This window comes from Spinacia oleracea, chromosome 5 (assembly GCF_020520425.1).
Source record: "Spinacia oleracea cultivar Varoflay chromosome 5, BTI_SOV_V1, whole genome shotgun sequence".
Classification (NCBI taxonomy): Eukaryota; Viridiplantae; Streptophyta; class Magnoliopsida; order Caryophyllales; family Amaranthaceae; genus Spinacia; species Spinacia oleracea.
In genome coordinates, this window is record NC_079491.1 from 7,909,127 (window position 1) to 7,926,793 (window position 17,667).

The 17,667-nt window shown below is 34.8% G+C and overlaps 2 protein-coding genes across 6 annotated transcripts; one reads left to right on the forward strand and one right to left on the reverse strand.

The window, feature by feature from the left end:
* The first annotated feature begins 3,019 nt into the window (after window positions 1-3,019).
* LOC130460953 (uncharacterized) lies at window positions 3,020-12,006 on the forward strand. Its single transcript, XM_056828796.1, has 5 exons — window positions 3,020-3,294; window positions 4,637-4,676; window positions 10,385-10,453; window positions 11,293-11,419; window positions 11,802-12,006. Exons 2-5 carry the CDS (start codon window positions 4,670-4,672, stop codon window positions 11,989-11,991), a joined length of 393 nt encoding a protein of 130 aa, XP_056684774.1. The 5' UTR covers window positions 3,020-3,294; window positions 4,637-4,669; the 3' UTR covers window positions 11,992-12,006.
* LOC110788134 (probable beta-D-xylosidase 6) lies at window positions 4,736-9,991 on the reverse strand. 5 transcript variants are annotated; one of them, XR_008921191.1, is made up of 6 exons: window positions 9,783-9,991; window positions 9,578-9,666; window positions 9,230-9,350; window positions 8,021-8,440; window positions 5,879-6,702; window positions 4,736-5,154 (listed from the first exon to the last, which is right to left on the reverse strand). XR_008921191.1 is itself a non-coding variant. In XM_056828797.1 (3 exons), exons 2-3 carry the CDS (start codon window positions 6,159-6,161, stop codon window positions 5,069-5,071), a joined length of 369 nt encoding a protein of 122 aa, XP_056684775.1. In that variant the 5' UTR covers window positions 6,162-6,702; window positions 8,021-9,223; the 3' UTR covers window positions 4,736-5,068. The 5 variants fall into 5 exon arrangements, 1 of the variants encoding a protein (XP_056684775.1); XR_008921190.1 differs by having other exon boundaries at window positions 4,736-5,269; XR_008921189.1 differs by having other exon boundaries at window positions 4,736-6,702.
* Window positions 12,007-17,667: the final 5,661 nt, after the last annotated feature.

The window sequence follows — 17,667 nt, forward strand, 5'->3', positions numbered from 1 at the left end:
TCCATATGATTTTACTTGGATTTCCTCATGCACTTTAATTTTTTCTTTTTATTACCATACAGCATACTCCCCTGTTTCATAATAATTTGCACATGTGTTTAAGTATTTTCACCGTTAATCTGTTCCAATTTAGTTTTGTTACTTATCATGCAAAGCAATTTAAGAGCACAAATTCTTATTTAAAGGTAGTGTTCAATAAATCAGAGTAACATCATGACCGAATCAGGGCCACGGAATATGCATCATCTATTGTAGTGATGTTTATGAAGCAGTTACATTCAAAAGAAACACACACCATCTGTTGTTAATATGGTTCTTGCAGAAATAATCAGTAATTAAAACTGATATTTTCATCCCATAATAGAAATAGCCAAATAAATACAGAACTTCAGAAGTCACAATGAAGCTTCAACCAGAAAAACACAAAGATAATGAGCACGATTGACAGTTCAGAAGTGCATTCTCATTTCGAATAATCAAAACTAACTAGCTCTTCTTCCTCTGCTGAAATGAGATGGCCATTTAAATGATAAACAGCTTTATTCTAGTAAGATATATATTAAACTTAGCCAAAAAAAATAATAGACAAGATCAAACCTCAATGTATCAATCAAATTATGAATCTAGTACTATATGAATCTCCTACCATCGCAACAAAATAAGCAAGCTAAGGCAATATTAAACAATCGTAACATTCGCCTTCTTCGGCTTGCAGCTTTCAAAAGTACTAATATGCATCCCTGTAAGTGTAAAAACCAAATAATAAGTTTACTTTGTAGTTAATTATATATTGCAGCTCATCTCTGAATCTAATACCAAGTACGAAGTAGTTATTTCCACCAATCTCTAGACTGGTTCAAAGGAAAGCATAAATTAACTTAAATCGTCTTGTCCCATTGACAATTTGACATACACAATATGACAATACATTTGAAGAGTGACTACAGTTTGCGAATCAATTAATACTTCATTAATACAGACATTAGCTTTCCTGATGAAATTACAAAACTACAAACATTAGCTTCCAGACTTTAATACCTGGCTTTTTCTGTAGCAGGACCCTGCACATTCAGATATTAAATCAGAAACTCTGGTAATAATTCACATTCTGATTAATACATAAAACATTCATAACACATTTGCAATAATACATTTGCAATAATACATTTGCAATAATACATTTGCAATATATGCATTAATAGCACCCTCTGAGGCACATTCCAGGGCTTCATATATTGCAGTGAGTTCTGCTTCCAAAGCGCGCTAGAATAGAACATTAACAGGTGAAGGTAAGTCCTGCAATCCAAATGTCGTGGCTATCTCTACAAAATCAGCTAAAGAGATTATCAAGTTCACAATCTGATAACTATATGGAATTGCCCCAGGGTAAAGGGCAAAAAAGTCCAAAATTCACTTATATTTATATGTCGAAAGCAGAGAGCCTTGAACACACATTGTAACTTGACTAACCAAAAAAGAAAGACAAATAAAACCAAAAACATTGCAGATGTTCAAGTTGATCCTCGTTCACCACTGAGGATATTCTTCTCTTGCATGGTAAACATATGAAATAGAAAAGAAAAATAAACCAGAGAACGCAGTCTTATCAAATATGCTCTTCACTTTAGATTCCACTGAATCAGTCTAGGTAATATCTTGGATACTTAGAACTATATTAGCTTAAAGAAACGGAAGTTACAGTTACGACTCCAGCTAAACCTCCCATTTACCTAACTTGAGCAATGCACAAGACAAGACCATAGGAAAATAAGACTGCGTTCATTCAGAAATTGTGATTTAATACCTTTTCTTAGAAGAGTGACCTCATCCACACGAATAAAATAAAAAAAGGGAGGCGGGAATTCATTCAGAAATTGTGATTTAATACCTTTTCTTAGAAGAGTGACCTCATCCACACGAATACTAAGGATTTTGTAAGCAGTTCGACATTCAATATAACAAATCCTCCCTTCTTATCCCCTAATTTCCTCTGTACTAAATCTATTTTCATCTATTTTCTGTAATTGTTAGCTCAATTTGTTACACACGTCCACAAGTGACAAATTCATCTCTGATAATTTCCATATCCTTACAGATGTTATAAGTGTTAATGCCTTAATTCGTTGACACCAAAGTCCAAGGGGAAAAGAGTAGTCTCTTGGTTCAAGCTAACATTAGGTTGATACTAATAGCACGTGACACCTTAAATTCACTACCACAATACTCTACCATGTTAGAACAATGAGTCAATGACAAAATCCAAATAGATGTCGAGACACAAAATTCTTACTTCTAGCATTCTATTTCTTGTATTGGAAACTAAAACTTTATTGTTGGTTTTCCAGCAAAAACTTACTACTTTCAATTAAACTGTTTTGGATAATAACCACATTGAGGATGCCTAGTTGCCTAATCTTACAGACACCGATCTCATTGTCAAGCCATGGATAAAGCACAACTGTTCCTTAAAATGCCACATCAATATGAGTGCTTTTAATATGAAATCAAAAATCGAAAATATCAACCAAATTAATCAAAAACCTAAATCGTAAATTCAACAAAATTAAAGGAAAAATAACCGCAAAATCAAAAACCTAAAAATCGGTGAGTTCGACTGTTCGAAGAGGGAGTAAGGTCGTCGGCGGCGACGAATATGATGGTGGTGATGGTTGTCCTCTCCGGCGATGAAGGAAGTTTTGCACGTTGAGAGGAGAGGAGAGATATCGATTGGCGTTTCGGCTGCGCCAGGCGACGACCATGGTGTAAGTGGTGGTGGTTTGGCGATTGGAGCTTCTTGGTGGAGGAGATCTGGGGGAAAGAGGCGGAGGGTTTGAGGAGCGTTGAACCAGGAGAGGGGAGAGGGAGAGAGAAATGAATCATTTAGAAGAACATAAGAAATGAGAAGAGAGAAAAAATTGCTTTCATATAGTGCGCGTGATCTCACGCGCGCGTGGGATAAGCAGTAGTCTGACGTGCGCGTGAGCGTCAGGCGGCCTGACAAGAAAGTTTCTGTAATATCAATATCTCGCATTCAACTTCATCAATCAGAACCCTAATCTTCTCGCCTCTCCCTCTTCGGGTTCTCCGCCTCTCCCTCTAGGGTTTCAACTCTCAACCAGAAATACAATCAGACCCCCGGTCACTCCGGTCCCTTCACAACTCGTTTTCTCTCACACGGTTACGTTCTTCTTCAACAAGAAACCCCCTCTCAATCAACAAGAAAAACTTAAGGATGTGGTATTTTCTGATCTAGAAGAAGCTCAAGACTTGGAGTACGATTTCTTTGTTCTTGAGGTAATTTCGTATACATCTTATCCTATCTTTAGAGTTTTATTAAAAAAAATTGTAGATCTGTTATATTCACATATTAAAATTTCTTTGTGTGTGTGCGGAATTATGCCTGTGAATTTCAAGGGTTTTTGTAAGAATGTGTCACTTTGATGCTGAATTATGTTTATATTGTGAATTTATGATTCATAGGTCATAATGATTGTTTAGTTGTTCTTAAGGTCTCTAAATTTAGAGATAGAGATGGGGATTTGTTTATGGAAAAATTTATGATTATGTATCCTTGTCAATGGAGTAATGGACTATAACACGTATTGGTGGAAGTGTGGTCAACTATGTTGATTTTTATATGCTCTCATTAATGTTAAAGGAATATGGTGCTATAGTTCGACATGAAAGTAAATTTAATTCTAAAAATATAAAAAATGCCACCTCCAATTGAATCTCATTACATACATGCTTGTCTTGAGATAATCATACTTTAAATGCCTACATTAATTATTAAGTTTTTCTCTAGTGTTGAATTATAAACACTTAAACTCTGGTGAAGTATTGGTGGGTAGTTTTTAAGAGAATTTTTGATGTTTGATGCCTGCTTGTTATCATACACTCAGATCCTCATACACTCTTATATGTTCCCAGGGAATTGATAGAATGTTTGAAAAGTATATTTCAGGGGTCTGTCTAGTTGATCTGGTTGTCGATTCAAAATCCGAAAGTGTTGAACTTGTTCAAATTTTTTGGGGGTAAAGAGTGAAAGTCTCTTGTTATGATTTTCTGGATTAACATTTTTGTAATATAAAGAGAGTGGAAAAATGCATAATAACAGCAATCAAAATCAGATTTAGAAATGTACTGGTCCTGATATTAGTGTAGATGTCACTATGTACTGGTCCTGATATTGATCTTGATAAGATTTAGAAATCAAAATCAGCCACAACCTGCATAATAACAGCAAGATAAAGCACAAAACAATCAAAATCCATGAATGAAGTGCAAGGTAGAGGTAAAATCGCACAAGAAATGTACACACATTATCAAAACCCAAATGACTGAATGAGAGCACGAGGCATAGTGCAGAAGAACTTGTAATGATTTCAGTAACAGATATTTGGCTAGAAGTATACCACCATCTAACAAAATAATGATGCATGGCACAATAATTATTAATGGATGCATAGGTATACATGTATCTCTACATGCATACTACATGAAACGACGGCGTTTCTTAATAAAAGAAACACGCTCTATTTATATTACCTGCCCAGATTTTTTGCCATTTTCTCTCTCCTCTAACCTCTCTCCATTTTTCTCTCTCCTCTAACCTCTCCCCAATTCCTCTCTCCAGGATCTCGAATTTGCGGATGACTTCGCCGGAGTAATGCTAGGTAATGCTAACAAAAAGTAGCCACCCTTGTACACAGAAGCAAGGTAATGCTACAGTCCATAGATACAAAATTATGTGTATTAAGTCTCCTAACAACAACCACTCGAGTACATTAAAATTACAAGCGAAAAGACAGTATACAGTCAATCCAACTATGGGAAAAGAAATGCATATGGTCTACATGCCCTACACAATAAAGTTATAGAACAAGATTTTGACACTTGCTCTTTTTTCCTACAATGAAGGCTATCATGGAAACCGACATAAAATCACGTACGCCACACACCTAAAAAATCACAAACCAAAGAAAATTTGATCTTCACTTGACTATTTGATTAACACAATTCTAGTTTCTCTATTCAAGAGTTGGTTCTAAAGAAAACAATAAATAATCTACTCCGCAATGCTTGATGCCTCTGCATATGCATCCTGTATATTCTCCGCAAGCCTGTGAAGGAATATATTTGAAATTCCTGCTGCTGCAACAACAATTGGCCATGTTGCTAAAGTGATGAGCAAAATCTGGCAACAACGGCTAAATCTAACAACAAGACCGCTGAAAAATGTTGCCATGTTGGGGATATAATTATTAACCTAACTCACAAAAGCACAAAAAGTTAGAATGAACAATATAAATCACGTACTTTAATTCATGAAGATATAAAAAAATAAAGAGTAAACTAATGTTGAATAAGCAGCGCATAACTCAAGACTTGGCTACTTATGTCTCCATTGTTTCCATATTTGTGAAAGAAACTCATATCCTGAATTAATAAATCTTGTATACAGATGGACCTAATTACAACAGTTTGTCGTTCCCCGTAAGAATCCAACAGTTTGTCGTTCCCCGTAAGAATCCAACAAAGGCTGATTCAATCACGGAGAAAGAGTGCTCTGTGAATTTATGACCAAAAATCTTCAAGTCAAAATATGTCAAAGAAACACAACATTATGTAATCCAAACCACTCACATCAGCATGCTAAACTAAGCATCAAATATTGCACCAAACAACTCAAATAAGAATTATCCTCGGAATTAGTGGGTACTGGGAGAAAGTCTCCACCAACTTCTGACACTCATAGGAAAGACAAATGGGATGACTGAAAAGGAGAAAGGAAAAGGGAAGAGGAAAAACAACCTTTTATATTCATCTACACCAAAATTTAAAGAGGAAATCAAAGATGATATTTCTTATTCCTAACCTGGATTATAATCACCAAAGATTACTTCAGCGAGTGCTTCACCCCCGGTTTCACCAGGATACCCAATCCAAAGAATTCTAGCAATTCGTGAATCTGCTTCAGCAAACGAGACATCAAGGGGTCCACCCCCAGTGAGGACTAATATTATGTGTTTTCTGCTAACAGAAGCGACCAAAGATAAAAGGTCCATCTGTTTGCCAGGAAGAAGAAGAGTAATGCGGTCTTTATCTTCTGTTTCTTGGGTCAAGTCCAAGCCAACAGTTAAGATAACATAATCAGACATTTCAGCCACAAGGAGGGCTTCATTAAACGTTGAATTGGACTCACAAGCCACATACAGACATCCACTAACATAAGTTGTCTTCTTGATGTATGTTTGTAAACCCTCAACATAAGTTTTGGGGCGTATCCATTTCCAATCCGGCCAGGGTGGTTCATGAGGATGACCTGAGCATTGAAGTTGGTTGCCTCCTTAGCAGGGTCTTTCTTGGAGTCAGATGTCACATATACACGCTTGATATCTCTGTGTCCAGAGGCATCGATCACAGTGCAGTTGTACATGTTGGTCTCTAACTTCCACAAGGCCATATCAATGGTAATACCACGTTCACGCTCATCCTTTAGTTTGTTAAGAACCCAAGCATACTTGAAGGACTCTTGTTCATCTCAGCAGCTTCCTTCTCAAATCTCTCGATCACACGCTTGTCAATACCTCCAAACTTGTAGATCAAGTGATAAGTGATGGTTGACTTTCCAGAATCGACATGACCACCAAATTACTGATATGAATCTTTTCCTTACCCACAATGTCTTCTCAAGTAAAACTACAAACAGAAAATAATCAATCGATCAGCACCAATAAACAATGAACAAATTATGTCCAACCATCATACTCTCAGAAATATCATATCCAAAATTGTGCGAAAGATCGGATTAAACGAGCAATACTGACAGAGATATCACATACATACATACATAATCACAACCAAACTAAAATTACCAATCAATAAATACAAGATTGATATCTATAGAATCTAAATCAATCACAAAACTTTACAAAATCAGCAGAATCATAGCAAAAGTTTGTCCTCAAAAGGAACATGTCAGGAACCAGAATTGAACTGGTGAGTCAATGACAATTTTTCCTCTGCTCTACCAACTGAGCTATCCTGACCAATATATGTTTAAACCTATTAACAATTAAAGATAGGTAAAATATTACTCGGAAATCGAGATAGCTACTCCACTACCAGCACTTAATTCATGATGTTCCTAGTGTATTTCTCCGTATTAAACAACAATTAACATTTTAAGTTGTGATCCGTTTATTTAAATATGAACATGCAGATCATATAAATCCTACAACAGTGAGTCTTGGCTGAGTTAGAATATTTGGGTACAGAACTTATATCATGTTTTTGTCAGCAAGGCCTGTGGGACATCATGCCTTATCACCACAATCCATGTTTGCTACTTCCACTTCTTCAATATAATGTTGCTAAAGCCTAACAAACAGCCTCATAGATCGAAACACATGGGAATAAAATTGTACATAAGACCGTCGATTCATCATTAAAAAACATAACTATATAGTGAAACTTGTAATTAATTTAATTAGAAAATATAACAATCTGATTAGAAATTAAGTGTACCTATTTAATTAATTAATTGTAGAGTATAACTATTTGATCACAATGTGTAACTATTTTATTTTAAATACAACTATTTATCAAGAAGTTGGTCTTATACACAAGATCTGTCATGTATAAGTTTTTGTATTTTCGGTATCCCAAACTCTTTATTTTTGGAATGACATTTTTCGTCTTGTAATCATCCTAACAGAACAATGTATCATAGAGGCATAGACAAACCAGTTCATATTTCTTTCATCTTTGACCAGGCTAAACAATCAAACTGTCTTAAGAATGTCTATTCAGATAATGTTTGCTGTTACTAAATAACTGCAACAAGAAGTCAGTGCCTTTGAGAAAATTTCCAACTGGCCACAATATAAAAGAGATTAGCAGATTTGTTTCTGTGTTGTTTCAAATTGAAACAACAACCTACAGACAAGGGATTATAAAACATAAAACTGAAGCAATCAGATCAGAAAAGCAGAATCAATGTTTAGTTAACACTTACATGAATGTATAAGATGTCATTTGCCTTAGAAATCTGCGAAATAATCCTGACAAATTTTGCAGCATTTCTTCTGAAAACACAGCTGAAATCTCTCAATACCCGAGCTGAGAACTCAAATCCCGAAAGATTCCTCTGCTGCCTCCACTTATCTCCATCAACAGGAACGATTCCTTCCCCAAACAGACCAATAAGTATATCTCTATTATACTTGCCTTTCGCATACTTATCAAAGCTTGTTTTCAGAATGTTTTTTATGTTTCTGACATCAGTAGTGTAAAATTCACTCTGGTCTGGCGCTAACAGCCGAAAGGTGGGATGTCTTCTAGCAGTCCCAGTTTGTTGATCATACAATTTATTGAAGTAGAACAGTTGGTGAAAGATTGTTCCCTTTACTGGTGGATAGTTTGGACTGCGAATAGACTAACCGGAGAAAGTTTTGATGAATACAGCAAGAATAAATACAAATATCAGCAAAAGTGCAGACGTTATGAAGGCGAAAATGGCTGAAAACAAATCCGTATTCTTTTATCAAGATCAATTATTCCATGATTGTCGTTGATAATAAGCTAGAAGTTTATCTTCTGTTGCAAATTTAGAAGTTTTTAATTAGTCATAGATCCCAACAACTCTGAGAAAGCTAAAAAGCACAACCATCAAGTATAAAAAATAGTACTTCTATGATTGACAAATATCTACTGAAAACTTGGGATGTAATCATCATTTCAAAATAGCAGGTAAATTAAACTCTTATACTTATTACCCTGAGTAAACATGCTAAATCAAATGTAGTCCAAATTATTGCCCAAAATTCAAGGTTAATGAGTTTGAATTAAGGAATTGATCAAAAGACTCGCTAAATGTTTAGAAAATAAGTTTTGTATCAACCTACCACTTAACTTTAATATATTAACATTATGAAGATAAAATGCAGGTTCAACCACTGTTCATTTGAATCATTTCATGACATAATTTATCATGGAAGCCCTTGACTTACTAAAGTTTAAAGAATACACATTATCACCAAATTAACCATAAGTCAACTCTTACAACATGATAACACAGCACACAACCTAAACCTTCCATCCAAGATGAATTGGTTCCCATCGGATATCATTTCCGACTACAACAAGCTCAATACCTAACATTTCAACAAATCAAAACAATGTTACCAACAATTTCCCCCAAAATCCAACAAAATTTATAACGAACCTGAAAAGTTAGGAGTCGATATCTAAACAAACCCACCACCACCCCGCGACCGCTTCTTTGTCACGGCTCACCGAATGCTACACGGTCAAGGGATCGCCGACATCACCCCCCGTCCATTTCTCTGTACACAATTCGGAAATTAGACCCAAATAATCAACAAATATACAATCTTTTAGTAGCTAAAAACCCTAGATCACTCCTCCAAATCTAAACCCTAACCCAGAAATCATGACATGGAAGGTGCGACTACAACTTAAATAACAGATTCCAATCACCCACATACTATACATCAAATAAGTAGCAAATATAATTTGGAATTCGACCATAAAATATGCAATAATCTCTTACCAAATGGAAGATCCGTCTCCGTATACATGGCTGACTCTCTATCAGTTTGCTGTCAGAAATTCGGTAGGAGACAAATCTTCCAAGGTATCCTTCAAATGGAAAAAACGCCATTAATTCGAAAGAAAAATATCAGAGAGGATAGAATGGAAAGAAGAAGCCTTGCAAAAACTGAAAAGGTTGGTTGAGAGGAGAGAGAAATATCTACCATGGTCACATGGTGACTTGGTGAGGGACAACTTCTCTGGTTAGAGAGGATCGAGTAAAGATGAAGAAGAAGGGTGAGTAAATTCTGATTAAGAGTAAACTGTAGTGAAGGTCCCTAAACTTTGCCAAAAGGAGTAGTTAGGTCCCTCAAGTTTTAAAAGGAGCATTTAGGTCCCTCAAAATGGATGGAAAACGCTGCTTTTTGTTTTCCGTCATTAACGGCCGTTAAAATGAATATAATAATATTAAAAATTATTAAAATAAAAGGAGAATTAATATACACGTAGATTAATGATTGAAAACAGATGATTTTGATGAAAAGAAGCCTTTTCCAATTACTTAGAGGTTTCAACTTACTTTTTCAATGTGTACACGTGGAAACCTTCCAACTTCTCTCGGTTTTTCTGGTTCCTTCCTAATAATGTTTTGGCGGTAATTTTTTACTGTTCCCAACCCTATTTCCCCCCTTTTCACTTCCTATTTATATGGTCCCCCCCCATTTTCACTCTCAGTTGTCTTTTTGCCATTTACTCACTCAAACACTTAAGAGAATTTGAAGTTATTACTCTGAGTTTTCTGCAAAAATGGGTTCTTGCGTATCAGGAAAGAGGACTGCTGATAAGTGGGAATGTCGCACCCCCAAGAGAACAAGAATTTCCAGATGGGACGAAGGTATTTTCATTCAATTTGTCGGTTTTTTCAATAAATGTTTGCAGTTGAGCCATGATAAATTAGGGCTTTTTTTGTTAAGTAACTTTTTCCCAAAATTGGAGCATGCATTATCTTGATTGTGGTGTTTTATATGTTAATTTAAACAATCGTGGGCTGATTTTGCATAATTTATCAATTGAAGTTGGAATTAGGGTTTCGTCCGTTTTTACTTTCCAATATTTAATTCGAATTGATGCTTGCATGTTCTTGAAAATGGTGTTTAATATGTTAAATTATACAATTGTTGCGTAATTTGGAATTAATTTAAACTAGATTTTGTAGTAATTAGGGTTTCACTTACTGTTTTTGATTCACTTAAATAAAAAACAGAGTTTGATTAATTCGAATTGATGCTTGCATGTTCTTGAAAATGGTGTTTAATATGTTAAATTATACAATTGTTGCGTAATTTGGAATTAATTTAAACTAGATTTTGTAGTAATTAGGGTTTCACTTACTGTTTTTGATTCACTTAAATAAAAAACAGAGTTTGATTAATTCGAATTGATGCTTGCATGTTCTTGAAAATGGTGTTTAATATGTTAAATTATACAATTGTTGCGTAATTTGGAATTAATTTAAATTAGATTTTGTAGTAATTAGGGTTTCACTTACTGTTTTTTATTCACTTAAATAAAAAACAGAGTTTGATTAATTCGAATTGATGCTTGCATGTTCTTGAAAATGGTGTTTATTTAAACTATTGTTTAATTTGGAAGTATTTTAATCTAGATTCCGTATAATAATTAGGGTTTCTTAATTTACTGTTTTATTGACTTTGGCCGTTACTTTGACTTTAGGAGACCTTGCTTTAAGGGAGGCACACCCCCTTTGCCATCATCAAGACATCCTCATCACCCAGATCTTCACGAAGCTGGACTGGGAGGGGCAGGCTGCTGTGCAGATGGTATGCAAGCAGTGGCGTAGGTGGGCCAAGTTGCGGTACCGCCTCCCATACCACTACCCTCAAGGATGCTACCGCGCGTGGCTGCGGGAGTGGGTGATCATGGACATCATTGACAATGATGGCCGTGACTTCCACGCCTGGATGGACAAGGACATGACCGTCTACTTTGACGGCTTCCCCCTCCTTTTCAAGGAGGAGGAGTAGCTGGTGGTGGAGGCCATGCAGGGGTGGGTGGTGGTGGCGCTGGTGGTGGCCCCTCTTTTGTCAAGCTTATGATGATCCAGCTTGTTTATAGCTTTTTTTATTTTTAATTTTCAAGGACAATTACATTACTACTGTCATTGCACACCCCCTTTACTGTACTGAAGCCAACTTGTTCCTAATTTGTTTTAATTAATGCAGCCTATATCACAACACTTCCCCACACCACAGAGGCAAAGACCTCCTGCAGCTTTCTATTCTGATCATGGGGGTGAGCAAACCATCTACTCCTTCCCTGCACATGACTTCCCATTGTCACAGACTCAACCAAGTCAAGGACACACAATATCAAGCCAAGCATTGCAGGATCTTGCAATGGCTAGAAGATTAGAAAAAAGACCATGAGGTTAGATTTTATTGAATTTAAAGTCTTCATTACATTTCATTAGTGCAGATCATTACATTTTACCTACCCACTTAACCCACTTAACTTAAAACAAACCAGATAAAAAAAAAACAGAACCACTAGGATTACAACCCACACTTCACATTTCACACTAATAGGTCTTCTCATCTTGCTCATCACATAGTCTGCCTCCCTCTTCCTTGCATAATTGTTAGCTTCACTAAGTTTTGTCCTAAACCTATCAACTTCAGCAGCAAGGCTTTGTTTATCTTGCATTAACCCTAGTATGACAATTGTTTGCCAAGTTGTTGGTTCTTGTTCATCAATCCATCTAAAAAAAATGCAACCCCTTCTGTTTGTTTCAACATCATAATCTGGACAAGCAATGAACCTCCTTCCAGGATTTTCTTTTGTCCATGCCTTTTGAATGGATACTGTGAATCCACAGTAGCACCTCTTAGGGTGTTCATTATCACCATTGTTGAACAAAGAGATAGCCCTGTTCATCATTCTGCAAATAAATTACGTTTTAATAATTATTTCCTAAATATGTTAATTATTGTTAAAATAAGCTAACTTAAGATTTTTAAAAAAATGACAGAAAAATACCTTTTTGTTGAGAAGAGTCAGCTATGGTGGAGCAACAGAGAAAAAACACAGAGCAGAAGATGGAGAAGAAAGATTTTTTTTTTTAAGTGTTTTATTGTTGTTTTGTTGGCCATGGAATGTTAAATACTCTGTTTTTTGAGAGCCTCAACGGCTATATTTCTGTAAAAAGCTAACTGAAATGAATTTCTCTTTATTTAATTATTGGTAAATGGTAAATGTAACTGTTTTTTTGTCGTTTAGTGCCTTTTATTTAGTTTCCTTTTAATTTAATTGAATTTTAACGGCCGTTAGTGACGGAAAACAAAAAGCAGCGTTTTCCATCCAAACGCAGGGACCTAAATGCTCCTTTTGAAACTTGAGGGACTTAACTGCTCCTTTTGGCAAAGTTTAGGGACCTCCAGACCTATTTACTCTTCTGATTAATGATGTAGGAAAGAGGAAAGAGGAGGAAGGTGGTGAAACGCCAAGTGGGGAAAGAGGAGCTGAGTCAGTGATACCTTTATAAGGGCATTTTTGCCCGTACACTATTCTTAAGAGAATTCCTCGTTTTTCATGAAGGATTTTAGGGATATTGTAGCCATTAGTTAAAATATCAATTGCCATGTTTTGGCTTTTAAAAGGGTAGAGATAAACGGATCACGTGGGTTTATTTTATTTTTTGTTTATGGAATGACGGGCAAGTCAATGATCAGTAACTAAATTCTCCTCCAAGTTACTTCTTGAAACATTAGTACTAGCTCTTGTGCCATGCCCAGATTTTTGGCTGTATACCTATGCATGCAGAGTTGGGTGGATATGAGGTTTTTTAGACATCGTGAAACAGTTAAAATTGAACATGATGATAAAAAAAAATGAACATGAAAAAAATATCATTCTTCATACTTATCTTTTGAGAAATAATATTTAGACTAATTAAATAATATTAATTAATATATCAAAAACTCTAGTACGTCTGCACAAGTTTAATCACTACGCTACATTTCGGTAGAAAATTATTATTCGGAAAATAAACAAATAAAAAATATGAACATTGATGAATCTTTTTCTTCTTCTATTTCCTCTATGTTTCTTTCTCTCTCATCTGCAACTTTTCTCCATCTTAATAGTTCTTATTTTCCCTTCTTCGTCGATAAATTTTCTACCACCAAATGCAGACGGATTGAGTTCACCAACTTCTCCTCCACTTCTTCTCCGATTCTGTCTATTTTCCTCCTTGTTAAATTCTGAAAATTGAACATAGAACATTTTTTTAATTAAAAATGAACTTGACATGATATCAAACATAGTATGAACATTAAATTTCTAAAACTGAACATTGAGTTTTAAAAATTGAACATAACTAAGAATAATAGGTGATTTTGTTTAGAAACTAAAAAAAACCTATTACTAATTTAAACACATTTACTCCAGAATCGAGTATTAAATATTTTAACAATAATTCAAATTTACAAACCCAGATATATATGTGAACATGAGACTTAAGAAACTGAACATCACACAAAATTATTGAAAATATATTGAATTTAGTTGAACATGATTCTGTGTAAATTGAACATAAGACTTGAGAAACTAAACATCACACAAAAGTCTTATTTATGAACATATCATAGTTTAATAAGTTGAATTTAGTTGAACATGATTCTTTATAAGTTGAATATGAGACTTGAGAATCTGAACATCGCACAAAAGTGTTCTTATGTGTTCTTATTTATGAACATCATATTTTAGAAGTTGAACATGATGAACTATAAACTGAACATGACAATATTTAGACATCGCTACTTTTGATCTTTCAGTAAAGTGAACATGAATGTGTACATAATTCTTTATAAATTAAATATGATATGTAAGAAACTGAAAATCACACAAAAGTATTGAACATATATTAGTTTTCCAAAAAAAAAAATATATTAGTTTTCCGCATTCCAATCAACTAACCAAAAGCTCGCAACAAGGAAACAATTCCAAAAGATTAAGAAGCAAATATATTAACTGCTCTCTTTTATACAAGGAGGTGGCAAATATATGAACATTATTCTGTATAAGTTGAACATAAGACTTGAGAAACTGAACATGACACAAAAGTGTTCTTATTTATGAACATATCATAGTTTTATAAGTTGAACATGGTTCTTTATGTTGAACATGAAACTTAAGAAACTGAACATCACACAAAAGTGTTATTATTTGTGAACATCATCTTTTATAAATTGAACATGGTGAATCATAAACTGAACATGACAATATTTATACAACGCCATTTTTGATCTTTTAGTAAAGAATAATGAACAGGTGCTAATTACTGTTATGGCTAGCCTTTTAGTCGAACATGATTTTGTACATAATTCTTTATAAGTTGAACATGAGACTAGAGAAACTGAACATCATACAAAAGTTGAACATATATTAATTTTTTAAGTTAAGGTTAGTTGAACATCATTTTATATAAGTTGAACATAAAAGTTGAGAAAATGAACATTCCACAAAAGATTGAACATATAATAGTTTTATTAGTTCAATTTAGTTGGACATGATTCAACATAGGTTGGATAAGAGAGTTGAAAAATTGAACATCACTCAAAAGTATTATAATTGATTTCATTAACAATATTAATTTGAACATCTATTGTTACAATTTGAACATGACAAATTTTGAACAAACCACTTTAGATCATTATGTAAAAATAATGAACATCATCTTATAAAATCTGAACATGATTAAATTTCAAAGTCACAACAGAAACATTTGACATACTTGCACAACTTGCACACCGAAGCTAGGTTTACTTTCATAGAGTTCATCATTTCCAAGGTATTCACCAAAAAAAAAGTAAGTAACCTAATCTTATTCAAAAAAGCAGGTAAACTAATCGTATTCACCAAAAAAAGAGTAAGTAAACTAATTATGAAGAAACGAGAATGTAAATTAACACCTGCTATGGTCTCATCGGCGAATCTTCAAATCAGTTCGAAGAACAACTCGGTATCATTCTCAACGGAGTTAAAAAGACGATCCAAAATAATTTTCATCAGCTTCACGTTTACCGACATGGATCTCTTTAATATCACCTAGAACCTTCCGGTTAACTCCACGGCGAACCCTAGCGTAGGTAGGAAGCCTCTAAACCGCCTCCCAATGAAGCGCCTCTTCATCTTCTTCTCCAGCTCAAAACGACTCCGATCTAGCAAACGCGTTCTCCGACGTCGTTCTTTGAACTGTAAAAAAATCAAACCGAAAATACACAACATCAACAAATTACACAATAAAATAACAAAATTACTCAAAATAATCAGAACATAGGGCAATATTCATCCGTAAATTACACTCTGAACTCCGGCGAAGTCATCCGCAAATTCGAGATCCTGGAGAGAGGAATTGGGGAGAGGTTAGAGGAGAGAGAAAAATGGAGAGAGGTTAGAGGAGAGAGAAAATGGCAAAAAATCTGGGCAGGTAATATAAATAGAGCGTGTTTCTTTTATTAAGAAACGCCGTCGTTTCATGTAGTATGCATGTAGAGATACATGTATACCTATGCATCCATTAATAATTATTGTGCCATGCATCATTATTTTGTTAGATGGTGGTATACTTCTAGCCAAATATCTGTTACTAAAATCATTACAAGTTCTTCTGCACTATGCCTCGTGCTCTCATTCAGTCATTTGGGTTTTGATAATGTGTGTACATTTCTTGTGCGATTTTACCTCTACCTTGCACTTCATTCATGGATTTTGATTGTTTTGTGCTTTCTGTTGCTGTTATTATGCAGGTTGTGGCTGATTTTGATTTCTAAATCTTATCAAGATCAATATCAGGACCAGTACATAGTGACATCTACACTAATATCAGGACCAGTACATTTCTAAATCTGATTTTGATTGCTGTTATTATGCATTTTTCCACTCTCTTTATATTACAAAAATGTTAATCCAGAAAATCATAACAAGAGACTTTCACTCTTTACCCCCAAAAAATTTGAACAAGTTCAACACTTTCGGATTTTGAATCGACAACCAGATCAACTAGACAGACCCCTGAAATATACTTTTCAAACATTCTATCAATTCCCTGGGAACATATAAGAGTGTATGAGGATCTGAGTGTATGATAACAAGCAGGCATCAAACATCAAAAATTCTCTTAAAAACTACCCACCAATACTTCACCAGAGTTTAAGTGTTTATAATTCAACACTAGAGAAAAACTTAATAATTAATGTAGGCATTTAAAGTATGATTATCTCAAGACAAGCATGTATGTAATGAGATTCAATTGGAGGTGGCATTTTTTATATTTTTAGAATTAAATTTACTTTCATGTCGAACTATAGCACCATATTCCTTTAACATTAATGAGAGCATATAAAAATCAACATAGTTGACCACACTTCCACCAATACGTGTTATAGTCCATTACTCCATTGACAAGGATACATAATCATAAATTTTTCCATAAACAAATCCCCATCTCTATCTCTAAATTTAGAGACCTTAAGAACAACTAAACAATCATTATGACCTATGAATCATAAATTCACAATATAAACATAATTCAGCATCAAAGTGACACATTCTTACAAAAACCCTTGAAATTCACAGGCATAATTCCGCACACACACAAAGAAATTTCAATATGTGAATATAACAGATCTACAATTTTTTTTAATAAAACTCTAAAGATAGGATAAGATGTATACGAAATTACCTCAAGAACAAAGAAATCGTACTCCAAGTCTTGAGCTTCTTCTAGATCAGAAAATACCACATCCTTAAGTTTTTCTTGTTGATTGAGAGGGGGTTTCTTGTTGAAGAAGAACGTAACCGTGTGAGAGAAAACGAGTTGTGAAGGGACCGGAGTGACCGGGGGTCTGATTGTATTTCTGGTTGAGAGTTGAAACCCTAGAGGGAGAGGCGGAGAACCCGAAGAGGGAGAGGCGAGAAGATTAGGGTTCTGATTGATGAAGTTGAATGCGAGATATTGATATTACAGAAACTTTCTTGTCAGGCCGCCTGACGCTCACGCGCACGTCAAACTACTGCTTAACCCACGCG

Coding starts and splice junctions, on each gene's coding strand:
- LOC110788134 (XM_056828797.1), bottom strand. CDS start 6,161: ATGTCTGATTATGTTATCTTAACTGTTGGCTTGGACTTGACCCAAGAA. Junction 5,155..5,878: donor CTTTGGTGATTATAATCCAG/GTTAGGAATAAG, acceptor TTGTTGTTGCAG/CAGCAGGAATTTCAAATATA.
- LOC130460953 (XM_056828796.1), top strand. Junction 10,454..11,292: donor AATTTCCAGATGGGACGAAG/GTATTTTCATTC, acceptor CTTTGACTTTAG/GAGACCTTGCTTTAAGGGAG. Junction 11,420..11,801: donor GTATGCAAGCAGTGGCGTAG/GTGGGCCAAGTT, acceptor TAATTAATGCAG/CCTATATCACAACACTTCCC.